The 21,856-nt window shown below is 37.6% G+C and overlaps 1 protein-coding gene across 6 annotated transcripts in view; it reads right to left on the reverse strand.

The window, feature by feature from the left end:
• The window catches only part of PLA2R1 (phospholipase A2 receptor 1), a 50,289-nt gene that overhangs the window by 13,525 nt on the left and 14,908 nt on the right, over nt 1-21,856 (reverse strand). For all 6 annotated transcript variants that reach the window (XR_005602338.1, XR_005602337.1, XR_005602336.1 and 3 more), the window contains exons 8-25: nt 21,131-21,288; nt 19,679-19,786; nt 17,937-18,049; nt 15,689-15,858; nt 14,309-14,511; nt 13,867-14,012; nt 13,305-13,389; nt 12,795-12,927; nt 12,364-12,399; nt 11,695-11,852; nt 8,796-8,860; nt 8,357-8,460; nt 6,906-7,048; nt 5,988-6,105; nt 5,082-5,212; nt 4,381-4,516; nt 749-987; nt 103-271 (exon numbers count right to left, since the gene is read on the reverse strand). Coding sequence is in view for 2 of the 6 variants with exons in the window: in XM_010406901.4 (XP_010405203.1) it covers nt 103-271; nt 749-987; nt 4,381-4,516; nt 5,082-5,212; nt 5,988-6,105; nt 6,906-7,048; nt 8,357-8,460; nt 8,796-8,860; nt 11,695-11,852; nt 12,364-12,399; nt 12,795-12,927; nt 13,305-13,389; nt 13,867-14,012; nt 14,309-14,511; nt 15,689-15,858; nt 17,937-18,049; nt 19,679-19,786; nt 21,131-21,288 (2,415 nt within the window). In the remaining 4 variants the exon portion in view is untranslated. The remainder of the gene's footprint in view (nt 1-102; nt 272-748; nt 988-4,380; nt 4,517-5,081; nt 5,213-5,987; nt 6,106-6,905; nt 7,049-8,356; nt 8,461-8,795; nt 8,861-11,694; nt 11,853-12,363; nt 12,400-12,794; nt 12,928-13,304; nt 13,390-13,866; nt 14,013-14,308; nt 14,512-15,688; nt 15,859-17,936; nt 18,050-19,678; nt 19,787-21,130; nt 21,289-21,856) is intronic.

Genomic DNA, 21,856 nt, shown 5'->3' on the forward strand with positions numbered 1-21,856 from the left:
TTTGCTTAACCTCTAACCAATTAACCCCTTTCACATATTTCCACTGTCAGTACACACATTTACAGCTGCAAAGATTCAATATAAACCTTGACTCTGACTTACTAGGTGGCACATGGCAAACTGCTCCTTGCAGAAATTGTTCACAATCTGTGCTTTTCCAGTGCCCTGAAGTATCAATGTAAACACAGCTGCCAAAGGCCTGGGACTCGTCATCTGCCCAGAAGGTAAACAAAGACCTGGTCCCATCCGACCATTCAAAGTTAAGCCCGTTCTGCCAAAACAAATTCCAGGTTATCTTTCTGATATGCTTTAGCACCATAAAACAATCTACATTTAGAATTTACATTAATCTTCTCTTGGTGGCATCCTCACCAGGTATTACAGAATGCCTTAATTTTCTAAAGGTTTGGTGGATCCAGAAGGATCTACAAAGGCAGAGCCAAGGATCCTAATTACTTTTGGGAGACTACAAACTACATGTAATCTTCTGTTTTCAGCAAGCAGTTATTTGGGCCTTTGGGTACTACAAATGAAATAATGAAATTTCAACATGGACACTACCAAATTGGCTCCCACTGGACTTACACATTATGTTGGGGGGGGGGAGTTTAAGGCTCAAATTTTCCAGGGTTTCATCTCCAGATGCAAACCTTCTGTGACTTCAGATCAGTAACACAGCTCACTAGCTTATTACTGGAAAACCTCCTTTGCAGCATTCATGTTCACAGTCAGGGAGTGTCCTACGTACATCGGAAGTGAAGAGCCCGATCCAGTGGTTGTATCCCAGCCGACTGACGATGACCGTGAGGAAAGCCTGGTGATATTGGTCTGTAATGCTCACCAGCTCTGCACTGTTTGCCATGCAGGCTCTTAAAGCTGAAGACCATGTAAAATTCCCACTTATTAGTTTATACATTCTGTTTCCGTATTCTAAAGTATCTGGCACAGGATACATATCAGATGCATTGATAACATGTCTGGATGTGTCTGTTACAAACAGAAAAAAAAGAACATTTTTAAAACAGACAACTTGATCACAGCTGAGCAGCTGCTAAAAAATCAGTGTTATCCCTACGAGCAACTAAAAAAATTGCAAACTTCCTGGTTTTAGGAAGGCACTGTGAAATTTAAAAAGATGATGACTACTAGAACAGTATCTGAAATTCCATCACAAAACTCATTACAGGAATGACTGAGTTTAATGTATAAAAAACCCCCCAAACCTGAATGAGGTTAGTTCCACTGACTCCATCTCTGGAGATCAGTAAGAAATCACCTGGGAACTGGGCATATCCCAAATGTCCAGTAGCAATGGGCTGCAGAGTGCTTTTATCCCAGATACTTTGCATGTAAATTAGATTACCTTTTTTTTACCTGTTATTATTAATAATCTCCAAGATCAGCTTACATCGGAAGACCTGGCCTCAAAAATGATTGTAGTGATACAGCCAATAGGATAACAAAGTGCATGTCTGGAAGCTTCTTGAGCTCATCTTTAATATCCATGAGCCAATGTAGAGAAGATCACAGTGTGGCACTTAAAGAGAAATACTCTGTGCATGGAGACTTAAATCTCTTTTTGATGATAAACTAACACAGCAATGTCCAAAACAATGAAAGGAAGAAGCAGGGTTCTTAAGTTTAAGAAATAAAGAGAGAGTCTCCCATGACAAAAAAAAAATCCAGAGAGAGAGACCATCTCACCCCAGCCCAGCCTGTGATGCTGCTGCACTTGCTCTTTTACAGGAGGCAAATGCCTTTGCTAATGTGTGTGAATGCCTTTTAAAATGTACTTTACAAAATGCTACAGTTTTGAACAGTTTTGATCCCGTTTTTTAATTGGATTAATTATTTCTCACTGTAAAGCTTCTATGTGACTACAAAATGAAGTGGTTGCTTTGCTACAAGGTAGAATGCTTTTAGACTTGGTTCCCTTTATGACTAAGAGGAGGAGGAGTGTTAACAAACATCTTAAAATAGTAAATTAATTTATAACTTGTCATTCACAAACCATTTAAAATTAGAAATTTCTAAGCAAGAAAAAGTTCTGCTCTTGAGCTAACTGAAGCACCCTGTTTTGTTCCAGCCTTCAGTGTGTGTGCCACTGCTTAAAAAAAGCCAGAAAATGCTGTAAATGGCTGACACAATCCTAACTCAAGCATCACTGAGAGATCAGAGCCCAGTTCAGATCCCCTGCTGCTTTCTTTCATTTTAGTCTCCTTCAGAAAATAATTCAAAAAAGGGGAAATGGAATGCAGGCAGGATGGCAGAAGCAAAGCACCAGCTCATCTTTCCAGGACCTGACACATTCTTTTGGACACTTGAGCAAATTTAGCAGTTCACTGCTGCCAGCAAGAGGCTGTCTCACTACTCCCTTCCTTGCTTCTCTGCTCTTCCTGCTGCAAATTCCCTGGTCTGGCGTTTCCTGACCCTGCACAAAGCTGACACAGCCTGTAAAAAGCTGCAAAAAATGACATTAATTAGACGAAAATAAACAAAGCAGGAGGGGAGGGAAGAAAAAAAAAAAAAGATGAGGAAGTTTTCTGCTGAATTAGCAAACTGAACTGCCTGATAGTTCGGGATAGTGCCACGGGTGTCCCACTGGGGAGGCAGGATTGTCCACTCGAACCCAGGAGCACGCTGCTGTGATGCGGCAGCGCCGAGCGGCACTGCAGCCACGGGCCACTCTCAGATTCACCCCCTGCCAGGAAAAACTTTAATGGTAACAAAAAGCGTCCACGCAAGCCCTGCGAATTCCTTCAGCTTTAAGCGACAGCGCCCAGTCACGTACTAACGAGTGCAAGTGGTTATCTTAAAGACTGTGGGCCTGAGCAACGCTGATAAGAAGGTATATCTTGACCAGCCTACATCACCGGGACTTATTCCAAGAAAATAAACTTCTTTTGGAGGGCTATGACCAAAAAATTTGAGGAATGGGATGTTCCCCAAATGGCCACCAGAGACCCTCAAAAGACCCCTACTCTAATGTAAATAAGCTCCGAGAAGTGATTTAAATATGCAAAAGAATTCGCAGGAACGTTTGGCATATATGCATGAGTTTTGTGAAATGTAATGAATATGTATAAGTTTCACAGATTTCAACTAGTCTGTTGGCTGGCTGCAGGGCATGGAATAGGAGGAGATATTCTCTGCACGCCTGGCGCCGAAATAAAGTAATGCAGCTTTCTAATACTGAAATTACAGTGTTGGAGAGTTTTATTCCCGACTTTCAGTGATCCAGCTGGGAAACGTGGGTAGGATCCTGAGCACCCACTGCAGCCCAAATCGTCGCCAGAACCCCGGCCACCATAAGGCAACTGTTTTCCTTCCTGCCTTTCCACGCCTTCTCCATCTGTCTCAAGCAGCAGCAAGGGGTTAAAATACAAACGTTTGGGATGTAACTGAAACAAACCAGCGGGAAAGCACATTTATTTATTTTTTCTGCACTAGGTCCAGGATCACTCCAGCCCTTCATGCAACTGTAGTTCCCAATAAATGATGTAAAATCCAGCTATGCTTTGCCTGAGTCACACGCGAGCGCTGCCCAAAGGTTGTACTTGTTCTGCTTCCCACCTGGCCGTCCCTCCCGTCCCAGGCAGCAGCAGGAGAGTGCTGTCGCTTTACCCCAGCGCTAAACCTCGGGGTGATAATACAATACAGAGCTGAGCCATACAAAACCACCCCCTTACAGGCTCAGATTACAGCCCTCCCTTTGCTTCAGGGTTAACGATGTGCTGCTGGTCTGCTTGGGTGTCCTGCTGCACAGCTGCCCACGGTGCTCAGCCAGGAGGCGACAGCGGAACGTGGCTTGAGGAAACACAACAACCCACGTTCCTCCCAAACACTTCAGGCTTCTGGCAAGGGAACTTTATGGTACCAGAATCAGAGAAGTCTGGTACTAGAAAAGAGAAGCCAAGCTCTATTCAGTAAGCCAGTTGGGTCCACGCTGCTCAGAAAAACACATTTTCTAGAGTCTATTCTGATCTAACATCACAAGTTACAACCCCCCACTGTAAATCATATTTTCATCAAAATTACCCTCAGTTTAGCCTCTTGTAATTTCATTTACAGGGGTTACTCTGCAGCCATGAGAGAATATGAAATTTCATCTCTATTCCTAATTCAAAAATACACTCAGAATTCTCAAATTTAGCAGGAAAACTTAATAACAGAATATTTTTTAGCAATTACTTCTACATCCCAGCTACTGATTCATTAAATAGTGTAGAACTAGTCTGCCTAAATAGAAAACTGTCTTAGAAATCTTTATGCTCCTTGTTTAGAGACACTTACAAAAAGCTGCTTCTAGATAAAAACAAAGTAAGACAAATTCCATATAGTAAGAAAAGAGAAGAGAAGCAAAGCAAGACAAAACCTTACCCTGAGTCTTTTGGCAGACAAACCCATAATTTTTCTGACAGTTTTCTAAGTACCATTTTCCCGTAAAATAAAAATTAGGGCTATTTGATACCAATGTACATAGTGGAAGTTGATCTTGAATGTTAAAATGCTGTCTCTGCAATCAACACAGAACCATGTATTAATTTTAAAATACACTGTGTGAAACAATGCATAATTATTACATCAAATTTAGGAGAATAATTATCTGAAAGTCTCCCTAACAAATATTTAGGTAGAACAATGAACAGTCCCATAAATACAATTTGAACCAATAACCTCATAATTAAATAGTCACAAGCTTTCAGTTGAATGAACTAAAATACTAATCCCAGCTGGGACTAATGTGTTGTAAAAGAATGTATTAAAATAGGAAGTTCATAATCTTGTTCCTAAACTTTCCTCAAGGATCTAATACTAACCATATGATTCAAACTTTGCTGCTTAAAACCAACTGCAAGAGAAAGAGAGTAGAGCCACAAATTATGCAAATGTGTGTCTCGACAGCGCCTTTTTTTCTACTTCTAGTTATTCCTGTAAATCTGTGCCCACAGTTCTTTGAAGTTGCAAAGATTAAGAGCAGCCTAAACTACTGTAACAACTTTGGCCTTGTCTTATGGAAGTCATGATTTTTATGGGTAAAACCAACTTCTCACTGTCACAACCCCCCTGAAAATACTCACATCCACTATGTCAACCGGCGACCAGTTGGAATACCTTTGAGGGTTTTCATTCAACCATTTTTCATAATCGTCACTCTGGAAACCTATCCAAACACTAGTTTTCCATCCATATAGATTCATTGTTATGAAAGCTAGGAAATGAAACAGAAACAAAATAAACCAGTAAGCATTTAGGGATAGATGAAGTCTCTTGCAACACACTAGAACATTGAAAAATTTATTTCCAATCAATGATATTACATAGAAAATAAGAATGAGTGGCATTTCAGTATCATCAAACCATAAATTCAGTTAAATTGATTGATTTCAATTGGGTTAGGATCTAGTCCATTAGCTAATAATACCAGCCCAATCATAGTACAGTCCAATTGAAGAAGCTTTCCTCAGTTTTAGTTGAAGTTTTCTCAACTGAAGATAGCCAGTGAGATTCCTCCCACCTCCAAATAAGTGGTTTTACAAGTGTGTGAAATTCAACTACAGCTTTTTTTATGAATAGGGTTCATAAATATTTCCAAATTTGCTAGCATTTATTTCTCTGACAGTTCCAGCCTGGTGCTATACTATATATAAGACTTCAAGTACTACTAAAAGATAAAAATGACATAAGGTAGAAATTTTAAATAGCAAATTTTTAAATGGGTATTCCATTTTTGGGAGTATTTTTAAAGCATGGTAAGCACAAAAGAATTTGCAATTAATCCTTAAAATGTACCTGTCATATATCTCAGTGAACCTTTAAATTTTGGGAAACTAAGAAAGAGAAACGTTAATGTGTTTAAAGCAGTGGAACCATGGGTAAGAGCTGAACAGTCTTCTTTCCTAGATCTGTATCCAAGATTAAACTTTACTACAGCATCCCAATGAAGATAGCGTTTTATTTATTTAACAATATTTTCAGCACTCTACCTTGCTCCAGTTCATCTTTCAGGATTGCAAGTGACCCATCATAGTTACTGCAGAATTCTTGTGCAGAGTACCAGTTTCTCAGATGTTCTGGATCCTTTGGAATTTGTATTAAAAAGCACTGTTTCAAACAACAAAAACAAACAAGCTTGTTTTGTTTGTTTTTCTCCAGTCATTTATCAATCACTAAGAGTGATCACTAAAACATTTCACATGCTGTTACTGATGTTAAATATTTCACTTGTTTCTGTCCTGCCATGGACATCTCCAGCATGTTCAACATTAGTTTTCAGCTGTGATCTGGATTGCATTCAAATCAGTTATTTCAAGGCAAGCACAATCGAGGTCACTGCAGTGAGCACTGGCATAAATTCAGCCATCTCGATGCATGTTGCTATTAAGCAACTTAGGCATTCAAGAGAAACCAGATGAAATAGTTACCTTTTGACCCTCAACTGCAAATAAACTTTGGCTTATAATTATCTTTAATGAAGCCCATTTGAAACAGCATGTTTCACAGGACAGCAGCAATTAGGGATCGATTTAGGACATCAAGGGGTTAGAGACCCCTTTTGAAGTCATAAAAGACACTTGGAATTGTCCTATGTAGAAAAGAGAGGATGGAGCAAGCTTTTTATGGCAAAGGCACAAATAACAATTGCATAGCTTTTGCATATATGAGTATTTACTCCCTGAAACTAAAGTAAAAATTTTAACACCTGATTAAGACAACTTCTTAAAGTTTGGGAAGCTACTTAACAGCAATAAATCTTTGTGGCACTGTGTCAGTTGTTATAAACCCAAGGGCCCCGTTTTCAAAAAGCAAGAAAATCGTCAAATATTAAGTAATCCTTAAGTACAATTTCTGTCCTACATATGGAATGTATTTTGAACAATGAAACAGCATAAAAAAGGCCTTACTTTGAATCCAAAGTGCAACCAGCCTTTGGGACATACTCCTTGTTGGTTCGGGTCTTTTGGAATCTCTTTCTCTATCTTCTTTGGAATTTTACGTTTACAAATACAGGGAAGAGAAACAGTACAGTTTTCATCACCCCAGAGTCCTGAGTAAAAAGAAGAATCACAGTTCAACGTTGGTTGGAGAATTGGAAAGGGTTTTCTCTTAGGTAGCTTAGATATTGTTTAGTGTTTGAGTAAAAAGAGATTCTACATCAATTACATTTGGACATACTGCATTACAGTGGATTTGATGGTTCATGGAGCACATATTTTTATTTCCAGTTTAATTTTATCGAGTAAAACCAATTCCTCTACACTGAGTCACATGAGGTATGACTATATCATCATTTATTTTAAAAATTAGATATGCTGGACAAAAAAGAAAGATGCCTTCCAGATAAAATAGTTTGACTTCCTTACATCGAAAATTTTTGGCAAGATCCAGGTGATGATAGAAAATGCTGATCTGCTTAGGAGGAAAACACACTTTTCAGGAAACTCAACAAATTTTTGCCCAGCCCCCACCTTAGGCCAGCTAAAGGGGGAGGGAGGGTGGGCCATCTCTTCCTTTTATCTGACACTAACTATGGCAGTGGCAAACTCAAGCATTCAAAAGTCACGAATCAAAACCCCAAGATAATGTGGGGAAAAAAAGAAGGTTTTACATTTTTTCAGTTTTGACTTTCGAGGCTGGGATTACAAAACTGCAGCTGCGTTAATCTTTTTTTGTCTCTTTGCACAAATACCAAGCTGGCTATTTTTATTTTCCTTGGAACCTGATATGTTTACTTTATCACGTGACTTCCAGATCAGCTGAAAACAGACACTGTGAGATGATAGAAATCACTAAACCAGCAGCACCATGACTTTTATTTTTTTTAATACTCTAGTAAAATATGGAACTATGCCATGATTGAAAGGCCAGGACAAAAATAATGGCACCCAAAAATCCCTCAGCAGATTGGCTGTGGGATCAAAAATAAGTACCTGAGTACTTAAAAGTCATGTGCTGATAGAAAAACAGTTTATAGATGTAGGAAAAATTGTTGCTCAGTCCATCTGCGTCATTTGGTTCTGAGAAAACTGTCTGTGAGCACCAGCAATGCATTAACATTGTTGCTGTGCCACATAACAGACAATTAAAACTGAAGCATCAGTATCACTGGATCTCTGTATTCTGACATCAGAGAGCTGTAACTATTAATATACTTTTAAAACCTACAACCTAGTTTCTGAGCATATTAATATTTCACTGTTCTTTCCTTAGTCTCAGAAGCAGTCATGCAAATTATAACCATGGAACAGGACTTTAATATGGATTACATTTCTTAAAAGCAATGAAAAAAATACAAACTCTATGGCTAACAGAATCAAATCTCAATTCCTGCAGCAAAAGGAAATATAAAAGAAACCTGTTTGTGATGAAATGAAGCCACATCTTTTCCCTGGTTTCTGCAGATCTCCTTCCCTCCCTTCATCCCAGTTCTGGTACGTTACTGGTGATTCATCTCTCCAGCTGCACAGAAATATTAAGAATGAAGATTCACTTTTTCCTATCCTTACCTAAAACTACACCCTCCATTAAAGGGTTGATAAGGAGATGTAAGGGAGAAAGAAAACAACCAACCACCACTATCAAGGTCAATATAAATGTGTTCTACAACCCTGTCAGAAGGAATATTGCAACATGGAGATAAATTAAGAGCAATATTATTCTGAATGATATTTACATGAGAATTGAAGTTGTCTCTTGAATATCCCACTCAGTCACCAAACTGCTTTGGCCCATCATACTGAGACAGGGCATGCCAAGCACAACTCACAGCAGCTGTGGCATGCACGGATTCTTACCGAAATCCATCACTGAGGTTTTCTGCGTGCAGTCCAATCCACCAGTGAACATCACTATTCGACAGCTATAAAAGAAATGTTTTCCATGTGTTAAGCTGTTGTTGCTCTCCTATCAAGGCATTAACAAACTCCTGAAGTCACTGTGTATTCAAATAGCATCTCCATTGGGTTCCAATGGGAAGAACAGGTGCTAAAACCTGCCCATGTTAATTCATGTCACTTCAGTGAGCAGAGCATGATTTAGCTCCCGTATTTCCTCAGGATTGCTGATGCGTCTTCTTTAACCCAGGAATTTACAATTTTAGGAATTTACAGCCTATCTGGTTTGAAAAGACTGGCATCTTAGACCAGAATTTGTTTTTCCCCAACTCCTAAAATTAAACAATAGCAAATGTTTCCTTTAAGCACTAACATAGTGCTGATCTCGATGTTTCCAAAATGCTTTCTCTGAACATTTGCTGATTTTGTATGGCTCACACCAGAGTTTTCTGGAGATGCTTTCCAGATTGACTGCTGTTCTCATGAAAGGATCTAGACCTTTGCTTCTAAAAGGCAAAGTGCTATGGAAAAGCCATGGAAATAATGTAATTCCAACAGCCATGGGTTATTGCTTTGTTGAATTGATTCTAGCTTAAGCTATGAACTGGTTTCACCTTCAGAGTTAGCCAGCCTGTCACAGTTTGGGGGCTTTTGGAAAAAGAAAAAAAAAAAAGTTCTGAATGTGCAGGACACTAGAGAAGCCACCTTGTCTCTGTGAAGCATTTATTTTTTGTCAGAAAGAACTGAAGCCCAGCCTGTGTTGTGCTTCCACAGTGTCCTCGGAGTTACAGTTAAGATTTCTCCAGCTTACATCTTTTTTAGCAATATCAAATGAAGAAAATAGACATTTCTGACAAAGAAAAGACTCTGGAATGCTCTCTGACTTCGTATTTCCTGGCCCCCAAGTTTAGTTTTCTAATTACAGCACTCAGCCCACATATTACAGTTTTTAAAGAAATAGTGAAAAAAGTGATTCCAAATTCCATGCTAAGAAATCTTGACCAAGTTTTCAAATGACACATGCGAAGTCTATTTGGACTGCTGAGTATTATTTTAGTGATTTACTTACTCCTGCTTCCACAGGAAACTAGTTACAATCACTTAGGGACAAACTATGCTAAGAAAGCTCAGCCAAAGCCAGCAGGCCTTAAAATAGCTGTGTATGTTGTATTCTGAGACAAAACTTCTAGGAAGTTAAGCTGATTTCCAGTTTCAAGAGACTAAACTTTGCTTTTTTTTTTGTAGAATGCTCACCAATTTTCGAAATGCCCGCTAATTTTAATGATAAATCCACTTTTGAAAGATCTCATGTAAATAAACATGACTTACAAGCAGCATTCTGCTCATCCATTTTCAGTGATCTTAAGTTGGAAGAATATATATATTTTTAATTTTATATCATTTTTTAAGTCATAAATATTCAGAGTTAGGTAATGTAGTAATTATATCACATCACAGTCTCTGGTACATGTGGAAGAAGACAAGACAGCGTAGCCAGTTGTGTTACTCGTCACTGTAAGCTTTTTCTGCCATGATCTATCGGTTTAAATCTATTTCATCATGCTTTAATATAAAATTACTTAAATAGGAGATAAAAATTATACACAATTCCTTGGAAACTGAAAGACCCCATATTAATATAACACACTTCTATTTATGCTTTCTGTTACAAGTTAAAAGCAGGCAAGGCCTGTAAGTGTGGGTCAAGAGCTTTTCTACCCATAACTAGGTGTTCTTTTAAAGATTACACTACAATATCCCCTTACACTACAATATCCCTTTACACTACATTGAATTTTGTCCTCAGTAAGGCAGACAGATTATTTGCATTCATTTTCAAATTTTCATTATTTTGGTTTTACTGAGAACCCCTGAAAGAAAACAGACTCAGTTTCTTCGGAATTCATCTGCTTGTGCAGCTATTTCTCATTTTCAAAGCTGTTTGTTACATCAGAAAAGTTGTAGAGAAATTCTGCTGTAAACCAGAGGAGGCAATTTAGAGGCAAATGTCTCTTGTTTCCCCACATAAAAATCCATAGTCAAAAGGGGATTTAATTCAGTAGACATCATACAAATCTGTGGACTCACTGGAACATTACCCAGGCTGGTGTGCACAGAGGAAAAGGTAGGCTGTTTTCCATGGTCATAAGCACCCTTCTCTATGATTTATAGTTCTAGCTATAATTAAGATGCAGAAAAATTGGCAATCCTTCGCTCTTGGCCAGCTCTCTTCAACAGTAATCTTTCAAATGATCACGTTGAAGATTTGAACTATGGAGACCATTTCAAACATCTGCACTTGCTGCCCACGTTATGCTAATGCACACTCTGAAACATCCCTTTGTGTTGCTCCCTGATCACCAGCTGCCAAGTGACAAAATGGGAGTGGAGTAGAACTGCACTTGGGTCAGGAGACATCCCAGTGGATGCAGAACCACTGTGTGAATGTGAGGAACAACGACAGCTCCCCTTGGTCAGAGAGGGGTGGAGGGAGAGGAAGAAACAGAGAGGGATGTACACCACACATGAAACACACCTTTCTCTTTGCCCCCAATTACTTTCTCAGCTGTGGTATAGGAAGCTGGGGTTTTGCTTCTCCTGGGCTTTTTGAGGCAGATTGATCAACCTGCTCAACAGTAGAGCTGATTCTGCAGATTTGAAATGTTACTGACTTCTTAAGCTAAATAAGGCTTCAGGGAGAGGTATGGGAAATGAAGAGAGCAAGAACATTATTTCTAATGTAAAATGTCTTTTGGATTCTACCTGGAATAACAGGCAGACAGATTCTCCAAAAGACACAGCAGAAAACAGTCAGTTACCACCTGAGGGTTTATTTTTTAAAAGGGGTTGTTTTTCTTACCTTCCTTATTTTATTTTGAATAAAGGTTTGTTCACCAGAAGAATTTACTGTTGCTATTCCACCACGAAGCCAGCCACAGACAAACTTGCAGGTTTCCCATTCTGCAGGGCTGACGTGGAAAAGATATTCTGCTCCTTGATAATACAGCCAGGGCAGTTCTAGAAAATGAGCAAAAGAGTCAGTGCTGTGCAGGGGTAAAAAACTCATTTGAGGTCCCATCTCTTTTTTACCCCTATGGCCTGCCTGCAGCCACATGTCAGAGGACAAATATGCCACTAGGAACAGCAGAACAATATTTAACGTATCAATTTGTGGGGGAAAAAAAATGGACTATGAGTTGGTTTTCTTCTGTAACATTCTATCCCTTGACACTGCAGTAACATCAAGAGAGTTGTCCAGGCTTAACAGAAGGGCAGTTTTAATGTGATGGAGAGGTTATCAAACTCCTGTGCTTATTACTGGCAATATTCCTTAACCAAACCGAATGCTGATGCTCTAGTGCTCCTAAACAACAGTGGCAGATTTGATCTGCTAACAAGAAGTTTCTACAGAGTTCCTTACTGTAAATTTTCAACTTAGAATATTTTAGTTATTTTATTTTAACAAAGGCTCTAATTGTATTTCCAAGTTATATTGTTTCAAGATGAAAAAAAGAAAATATTGTCATACCAGCTGTGTACCAAACTGGACTCATGGGTTTAACACCTGCAAAAAAAATACAAACCAAAAATCATTAAGAACATTGCTATTCTTGTTCAGGGATTAAAAAAAAGGAGTTAAACATGGAATAAAAAAAAATAATTGCCACACTCACTAAAAAACATTTACAGTAGTTTTTATGAATAACAGCTTTGAATGAGTATTTCTAACTAACTGCTAATCTTGCTATATATTTTTAAACTGACTGTTCACATTATATCAGTTAACTGGACAACAAACATAAGTGGAGTAACCCCTCTGGCTTTGCCATGATTTCATGCAGAAGACTTTGAGAACTCCAGAGGTGGCTAAAAAGGAGACTTTTAGGTAGTTTTTTCCTTGTCTCTCCTGAATAGCAAGTAAGGTGTGTAACAGACAATGCATGCTAATTAACATTTTACCTTTTGGTATTTTGCATATCCATTCACGCTTGTCATTGCAGTGTGCTGGAAAGACTGTTCTGTTTACTTTGAACACACCACAGTTTCTTGAGTCATCTTCAACATACGTGTGCTCCAGAAACGAAGATACAACCTGAAAACAGCACATTTGTTCTCTTTCACTGACAACCCAAGATGAAGCATTTAAAAACCTCATCATGGAGAAAAGGAAGGATTTAGACATGTGTGTACAATATGAATATCTAAGCAACAGCTAGAGGACCACCTAAATTATGATGGTGAAATACAAATAATAGGGTCCATAGTCATGTTCTCCCAATGTCCTGTCCAACCTACCTATCTTATATCAGACTACTTCTTCATAAAAATAACTGAATAGCTGTTGAAACCTAACAACTTTTTGACATGACTATCAGCAGCTGCCCACATCTAAAAGCCTTTGCCTCGGTTCAACCTATGCTCAGATATGACTCGAAAGGTTACCGAAATACAGAGTAAACTGATAGTTACAGGTGTTTTGTCAGACCACTGCCATGTCCTTCCAGAAAGTGCATTTCTTTTATTAAATCCAATCCAGAACTGTCTCTCTTCTGTTCTATAACAGAAACAAAGAAAATAACATTTCTCATGCCCATTTTCCTTAGCCATTTCAGAAATATTTTAATAGTACAAATACATATATTAATTTCTTTTTTAATTCAATATATCATTCCATAATACATTTCTTAACTTTCTAGTATCCTTGAAGTAAACTCTTGCTTTCCTACTAAATGTTAGATTCTATTTTACAAGATGAAAACATTTAAAATAGGATTAAAATTGTTGAACCTCCATTTCAACGAGGAATGATAATTCACAAAAATAGCACCTTGACAATAAGAGCTGCTCAACATTTACCACAAAAATCATCTTCACAAAGAATCATATTGCAATGTTGCTAATGTATTTCACCCAGTTTTAAGTTCATGTTAGAGTAGGGACTTATTTCAACACTACTAAAGAGGATGGAATAACCTAAATTGTAGATTAGCATGATTAAGATAAATCTTGTTGGTGTTAAAAATATATTTACCTATCAAAAATTGTATATAATAGATTGTTCAAAAATGTCTCTTCAAAGATGTGGCTAAAACTAGCAAGATGTGCTCCAAAATCTTGGCATAATGCTTCTGCTTCATCCCATGTTCTTCTCATCAGAACTTTTTCATTGTGAAATATCTGCAATAAAATAAACATTGTCATAAAGTTAGTTGATTTTAGAGAGCAGTTTTTTCAGAAACTCAAAGAAATAAGGTATTAGTCACAGTTTTTCCGAGCTGAAGCCACGTATATTCCAAGTATAGCTCTGATTCTTGTTACTACTTTCACTGACTTTTAAATGCAGTGAAGGATGGTAATAGGTAATTTTTGTTTGTTGAGTGAAAGAAATAATGCATTATCAAAATTTTTTTAGGAACAGCATATCCCTAAGCTGGTGTAGATTCAGAAAAACTCAAAGCAAGTTTGACATGTACCTTGTAGCAGCTGAGCAGATTAGGTTCTGACTCCCATCCAAAATAGCAAGAACTTGATTGTTTTTGAAAGGTAAGTTCAGGTTCTTCGTAAGAATTAACTTTTTGCCTGCACAATGACATTGCTTTGAAGTCCTTACAGCTTTTCACCTCCCAATAACCAACAGGGTGCTGCCCTCGCATAGCCACACATCCTCCAGAATGACCTAGACATGGGAGTAAGTGTTGAAAATCAGAATAAAACATCTGAATTTTGTGATTTCTTTTGGTCAAGTGGCTGTTTTATCGACCTGAGTTTCTGGATAAAACCTTAATGAACTTACAAAACTAGCAAATTCTTTGGTCAGCAGCCAGTTTATCAGCCTGTCTTGGCCAGCTTGAGCTTGTAAAATGAACCATGACAAACAGTTCCTCTCACAAAATGCAGGAGAAGAAATGCAGTTAAAAACATTACTTTTGCAAAATGCAGTACTAAAACCATAAATATAAAGAGTCCAAATCAGAGAGCCATTATTGAAATGGAGTATCTTTATTATTATGTCTCTGTTTTCAGGTATTGCTTAGTGGTTTATGTTTCAAAGGTTGAACGATTTCATTTTTTCATTTTTTGTTTCCTTGGAATATTTTCCTTAGAATTACTATAAAGCATCAAGATCAAACTAACGTGGAAGAAGAAGAAACCTCCACACAATGCTGCTATTCACAGAAATGTATCTGGCAACCGCTGGCCTATTTTTCATATAAAACTGTGAGTTTTACTGAATAAAATTCATTACTTTTCTAGGACCTGTTGCTGGGAATCTCAAGAAATCCTTGAAAAATTCATAAAGAAATGTATGGAAAACATCAAGTATTGTTTTTGATGTTTTAAAAAAATATGGTGTATACAACAAATGTATTATAGTTCCTAAAGGAATGTTTGAAAAACACCTCATGGGACAAGAAGAATTTCAGGGATTTGCTGTGTCTGTAAGGAGGGCCCAACTGTGAGCAACTTCAGGCACAAGTCTGTAGCATAAGCCACAATTTTTCTCCAGTATTTTTTTCAGCATTTGATTACACAAAAGAAACACTAGATTAATATTTCCCTTGCCTCACGTGGGAAGAGTGGTGTCCAGCATCCCACCACAACCCAGGATAACAGCACCTAGGTGGAAAGCTGGGAAGGAAGCTCCAGCTTCTCCACAACTGCCAACTCACCTAATTCAATCCATGGTAGGAAGTTATGGAGCCAACAGCAGAGTTAAGTCTGCTGCTCTCTTGGCCAGGCAGAAAGGAGAGGACTGGCACTCTTTAGTCCCTGCTAAGCCACTGGTGCCATGGGGAAGAGTGCACACTCCCCAGTTTCCAAGCCATTGCTTTTTTTACCAGCATGCTACTCACGTGGCTGGTACTTGTTCCAGTTCGTGTAGCTCACGGAGCGATTCTTTCCTGCTGCACTTAGCCAAACATATTCTCCTGTGTTGTTAAGGTCTTGCAATCCTATCCAAAAATAAGTTCTCTCAGATTTTACCATGCTGCGGATCATACTGTTGATAAAAGCTTGCTCAAACCTTAATAAAATAATGAAGATAAAGTTTTTAGAATAAAATAGGTAAAGTGGTATTTTAGTGAACAGCTCTCATGAAATTATTTAAATTAATCTGAGAAGACAAAAATATAATAGAGGTACTTAATTTTTTCTACAGAATGTTGTGGGGAACTTGAGGCACAAATCTGTAGCACAAGCCACAATTTTTCCCTATTTTTTTCAGCACGTGAGCACATAAAAGAAACACTAGAATGAGATCTTATAACCTCAATGCTCAAATTATGAGACATAAAGACAGAATGTATTAATGATATGCAAATAAAAACAAGAAACTCCTTGTATGAAGAAAAAAAGTTAGTGGGGTCTGAAAAAGCTCCAGAAGAAAGAAAAGAAAAATCTCCACACAGAAGTGTCCTGTTGAAACCAGCAAATACACAAACCAGCACTAAGAAACCAGATCTGAAGGACTCAAAGGACCAGCTGAACTGACTACAAGGAATCACATTTTTCCTCTTTAATTTCTTCACTGAAGTTATGTGAGAAATATACGCCTCTTTGCAAGTTATAATTGTTGTGTATAGTAATCCAATTGTCACTTAAATGCAATTAGTTCTGATATAACTGGTATAGGATTATACAAAAATGTTTCCGTTTATGAGCACATTTAATCAGCTGCCTATCAGTTTCCCAGTTTGATGAAGACTTACTCGACTTTTTGGTTTCACAGCCTTTGAAAAGAATGGCTAAGTACCATAAGGGTGACATTAGTGTAAAATCTGAATGTATCTGTAAAACTGTGAGTGACTCAGAACTTGTACTTAATTTTCATTTCCTTTGCATGTTCTCTTTTTATGTCTACTCTCCTTCCTCTACAACTTACTATCTAATGAACATTTTAGGATCAGTAACTGAAAAGTTTTTGCAGTTTTCACTCCAGAACAACAAACCTCAGCAGTAATTTAACAAAACCACTAACTACCATGTTTTTGCTACTCCTTGCCACTGCTGCTAACTGGAACTGGGAAATAACATCATAATTAGTGATGGCTACATCCAGAAGGGAAAAAAATAGAAATAAAAAAGCAGAAAAAGACAGAAGACATGATTCCAGTGATGAGCAGCATGCCCTCAGCTCCCTGCCACATTTGAGCTGCCAATGCTCAGCTGCAAGAATTTGTCCTTTATTCTCCCTGAAAGGACCACTGTTGCACTGCAGCTCAGTGCTGTACGCCCTGTGCACAATCCTGAAACCACCTGGCAGGACAAATTCCCATTGATGTAAGTCCTTATGTAGGGTAGCCAGTGTTTTCCAAAAAAACTACCTACTATTCATCTGACTGCTGGTGTCTGCTTCTCCTAGTCTAAAGGGAGCAGACATTTCCTCCTTGAACTTTTAGGGTTTGGGCTTTTTTTGATAGTTTGGTTTTTTTTAATGATAAATATGCAGCAGTTAAAGTACCTATGTAATTTATCTATCAGTATGTCAAACTCTAATGGAAAGCCAACATAAAGGGTAAATAACAAAGAGAGCAGAGAGAACCCAAGCATCCAGACATCTGCAGAGGAGAAAGCTCTTGCTAAAGCTGGAATAGAGGTAAATAAGAACAAGGCATGGAAAACCAGCGACAAGCGCTTTCAAACATTCTCTCTCTTACCCTGAGAGTTTGCTGAGAACTCACATAAAATGAATACATTAATAGAAGGATTTATAAAACGTTAATTGATTTGGATTAAAATTCTGTATCTTTTCATTATAAAAAGTATGTTTTCATTTTTCAGTACACCTTCCAAGGACACCAATGAAGTTTCTTAAAGATGTTACAAACCCCTGCAGAAAGCATCTTCTTTGAATTCCTGCATGCCCAGGTGTACACATTGCTGTAAGTGTTTATTAGCCTCACAGTTGCTTTTTACTAAATTTATTTTCAATTAAAAATTAAAGCAAAACACACCCTTGATTTTAGCCAGTGTTAGTAATTACGCTCACCTCACAAGCAAAAATTATTTCACTATGGTAATATCTTTTGCCATGCAACACTTTATAAAGTTAGAACAGCTCTTGTTAGAGGTATCTTCACACTGTCTAATAGGATTAACTACCTGTTTGTTACTGATACAAGTGCAGATGGGCAGAAATAACCACTGGAAGCATGTTCAAAACTTCGAGGGGTACTGTCGATTTTGTAACAATATCCACCATGTCTTTCCCATCCCTTAAAAGAAATGAACATTATTTTATAGATTATTAAGTATTGTGTAGTTGTTAAAAACTTGTTCCCCTTTTGTACCTTCTGTCTGCTGATCCCTGGCATCCCTATAGACCTTTTCTTTCCTACCATGGTTGAAGAGCAGTTACCCTCAATGTCACTCGAAATGTGGATATCAGATGAGCCAGAACACTGAGTCAGTGGTCAGCCTGCCTCATTTCATCTCATTATTAGCCTTTTATTTCACACTATTCCCCCCTGGGTGTCCAAAAGACACCACCTGGACTGGTGTAAGTTCTGCTGGTGTGAGTTCATGCAGCAATATCTGCCTGGTCTTAAGATTAAATGTTTTAAATAAGCAAGAGAATAAAGAAATAATACACTCTATCGGTCTTTTGATTAGCTGAATGTAACTTTTTGCATGTTAGAAATAAAAGGATCAAAGCCAAGGGACTGTAAGGGGGTTCAGCAAATGTTTTTACAGGGTGTGAAACATCAAAAAGCAGAAATTTATTCTGAGTAGAAGTTTGCCAGAGCAGATTAAAATACTTAAGACCAGTAGCTCAATACCTTGAGACTCAATCCTGTGGCGCACAGGACTGAGAAGTTGAAGTGCTGTGAAACTGCTGACTACAGCTTGTCAAGAAAATCTTGATGCTCTGCACATTTTTCACCCAGTCAGGACTGTGACAAACCTTTCTTACACTAATGACACACAAAATTCTTGAGTGATGGAATACATTGGTCCAAATGAAATAAATGCATTCACCCTAAACTTTTGGAAATGTTAAGCTGGAATCAAGCAATAATGTCCATAATATTATGACAAGAACTCTGGTTCTGGACACTCTACATCTGGGGAAATCCAAACATTTCAGCTTCAACCTTCTTATAATTCTACTGAACTGGCTGCATTTCTTCATTTCTCAAGAAACAGGACAGGAAATTTAAAAAGGGAAAACAATGAGCTAAATAGTAAAGCAGGTTAGAGAAGAGAGATGTTTTCCTCCACAGTTTTGAATATAACAGAAACTCAACAAGTTTCCACACTGTGAAAAGGAACTGATGGCAAATAAAGCCATACTTTAACTCACTTCCTTTTACTACCAGAATGCAGAGCCTAAATGCCTGAAAATATGATGCAATGTCCCAGTTAGACAGCTGTGCTCCTCCCCGTTTGTGTTTGAAAGCAAACAGAATGCTAGTGTACGAGTGGAAGAGTTCACCCTCCATGTCAATGAAACGGATTGTTTTTCACCCTGACATTCCATTTCAATGTATGAAAACCATGTGTGGGGATGAGGCATCATATAACAGCCATTATTTACACAGATGGTGGATAAAAGGGCTTCACTTTTGATCTAGAAAGAAATAGGAACTTGGGTCACAACCACTGATGAAACAACAAGCCATGAAAGGCATCTTGTGAAGGCTTTTAATCTTACATTAAAATTTAGTTTACACATTTTTAAACCAAAAAATGAGATTTTTCCAAGCAAAACATGCATGTCTTTAATATGACAACCTAAAATTATTTCTCTATTTGCATCCATATGTTCTGTAGCTGTATTTAGAGGCTACCTGTAAGATTCTATGTCATAAGTATAGTTCTAAAACAACCACAAACCAACTTACCTCTGGACAACTCGATTCCAGTTCAGGTGAGACACTATTAAATTCACCTGCTTTTTTGCAAATATAGAAAAATTTGTCTTCGCATTTTTTAATCCTCCAATGTCCCTCCTAAGGAATAAAAAGGAATATATTCTGTATATACCCATATTCTCATGCATATCTATACAAACATTAGATTACATTCTCTCTTTCTCTTTTAACTCTTCACTAAAAAATAAGTAATTTTTCTCACTCCATTTACTTATCCATTTCTTTCTACCAATACTATCAGCAGGACATCTCCAATCAATCATACAAACAGGTTTGTCTCGGAATCAGTGTTCAGGACGTAAAGCATCTTAATTAACTAACACTATGGCCATGCCAGAGCACTTTTCTTTCTAGCTATCACAGTTCTTTGTATTTGAGCAGCCCTTACTCAAGATATTACAAAGTCTGTATCATATAATTTTCACACATCTGTATATACTGGACATGTATCAAAAACAATGCTTGAAAAATTTTATCTTGAACCTCCTTTTCCGTTGTATTTTACATTTCGTTTGTTTACAGTTGCAAGCTGAGTAAAATACAACTTTGGAATCTAAAACCCCCAATTGTTCCAAAGTCCTATTTTCTGCTTCCAATAGGAACACACATTTTCCAGTCATTGTAATTGTCTTGGCTTTCCCCAAGTTAAAAATTGCAACCTGGACCCACTACTGTAGAGACAGCAGAAACTCTTCTTGATACGGTTTTCATGCTCAGAACATACTTAGCAAAAAAATTTTTTTAATTATGGTGCTACTTATGCAAGTCATGTATTAGTAAATTTAAATACTGTTAATTGCAAAAGTAAAATAAACTCATGACCACACTACAAAAGAATTGACAGTGCCATGAATACCAACAAGACAGGACAGTGTTGCTTTAACATTATTCCCTGTTTTACAACCCCTGACTGATTTGGTGTCAATCTTCCTGCTGTCAACTTCTATACTTTTATGTAGACCTAGACTACTATGATTTTGAAAGATGCTCCATAAAATTTATAGATATTTACACCAAGATAATAGAGGCACAGCTGACAGTTTTTCAAAACATGAATTTGAAACTTTCAAGGCCAGAACCTATGCATCATAAATTATGATACACATAATTACCTACTTGGATTTTAAATTACTTTATCAAAATACCCACTCATATTTGTTCTCTTCCATTTGGCAGGCTTTATATATGTAGCATTTTTTATTGAACATAAGCTCAAAAACTGTGATTAATTTTCTGTGCATCAGCACAGCAAAATGCATTGGTTTCTAAAGGCTGCACTGCATTTATCATAACATCACTACATTGGGAATCAAAAAACAAAGTCATACTCCAGGTCATGGTTTAAAAAAGTATGCACAGCAAGAAACAAAATTATTATGAGCTAAAAAAAAAGTGCCTAATTCTTTTAAAAAGAAAACTTACATGTCCTTGTGCTGAAACACAGAGTTGTCCTGTTCTTTGAAAGGTGTTAGGTTCTTGTCTGTGCCAGTTAGAGAATTTTACTGGGGTGCTATCTGACCACTCAAAAACAACAGGGGTGTTGTTACTGTATAATCCAATCCATGTCTCTGTTACATTTTCTGTAAAAGAGTAAGTGAGTTCAGATTTTAATGGTGAAGTGACAAAGCCTGTTTTTTCTTTAACATCAACACCACCATTAAAAATTATTCATGGGATTTTTATAGGAATGCCCTTTCAGGAAAAAAAAAAGTTGTATAAACTTTAGGAAACCTTATTGATGAGACTATGTTCTACTACTCTTGAAAACCAAATAATTTCAAAAATAGATCAACATACATGATAATAGGCTTTACAACCCTGAAAAATGCAAATTAAGAGCATATGCACTTTCTTGAAGTGCATGGGGTAGAAAAATTGACATGGAAGTGAAATATTTCTTCATATAATTTTCCGTGGCACACTCAGCTTTAGGTTTCTCTGAGAGTTTATAGGGTCCAGTGACAGCACAGTTGTAACCAGTGTCTGACAAACATAGGAGAAACAAGGCTTGCAGTTTGATGTAAAGTCATATTTGACCAGAGAAAAAGCAGAAAAAGCACTCAGGCTCTCAGGCATGTAAGCCCTTCTCCTGAAGAGAAGCCTGAAGCAGGATGGAGAGAAGCAGCAGACTGAAGCTGAATACAAGTT

This window comes from Corvus cornix, chromosome 7, assembly GCF_000738735.6.
Source record: "Corvus cornix cornix isolate S_Up_H32 chromosome 7, ASM73873v5, whole genome shotgun sequence".
Lineage (NCBI taxonomy): Eukaryota > Metazoa > Chordata > Aves > Passeriformes > Corvidae > Corvus > Corvus cornix.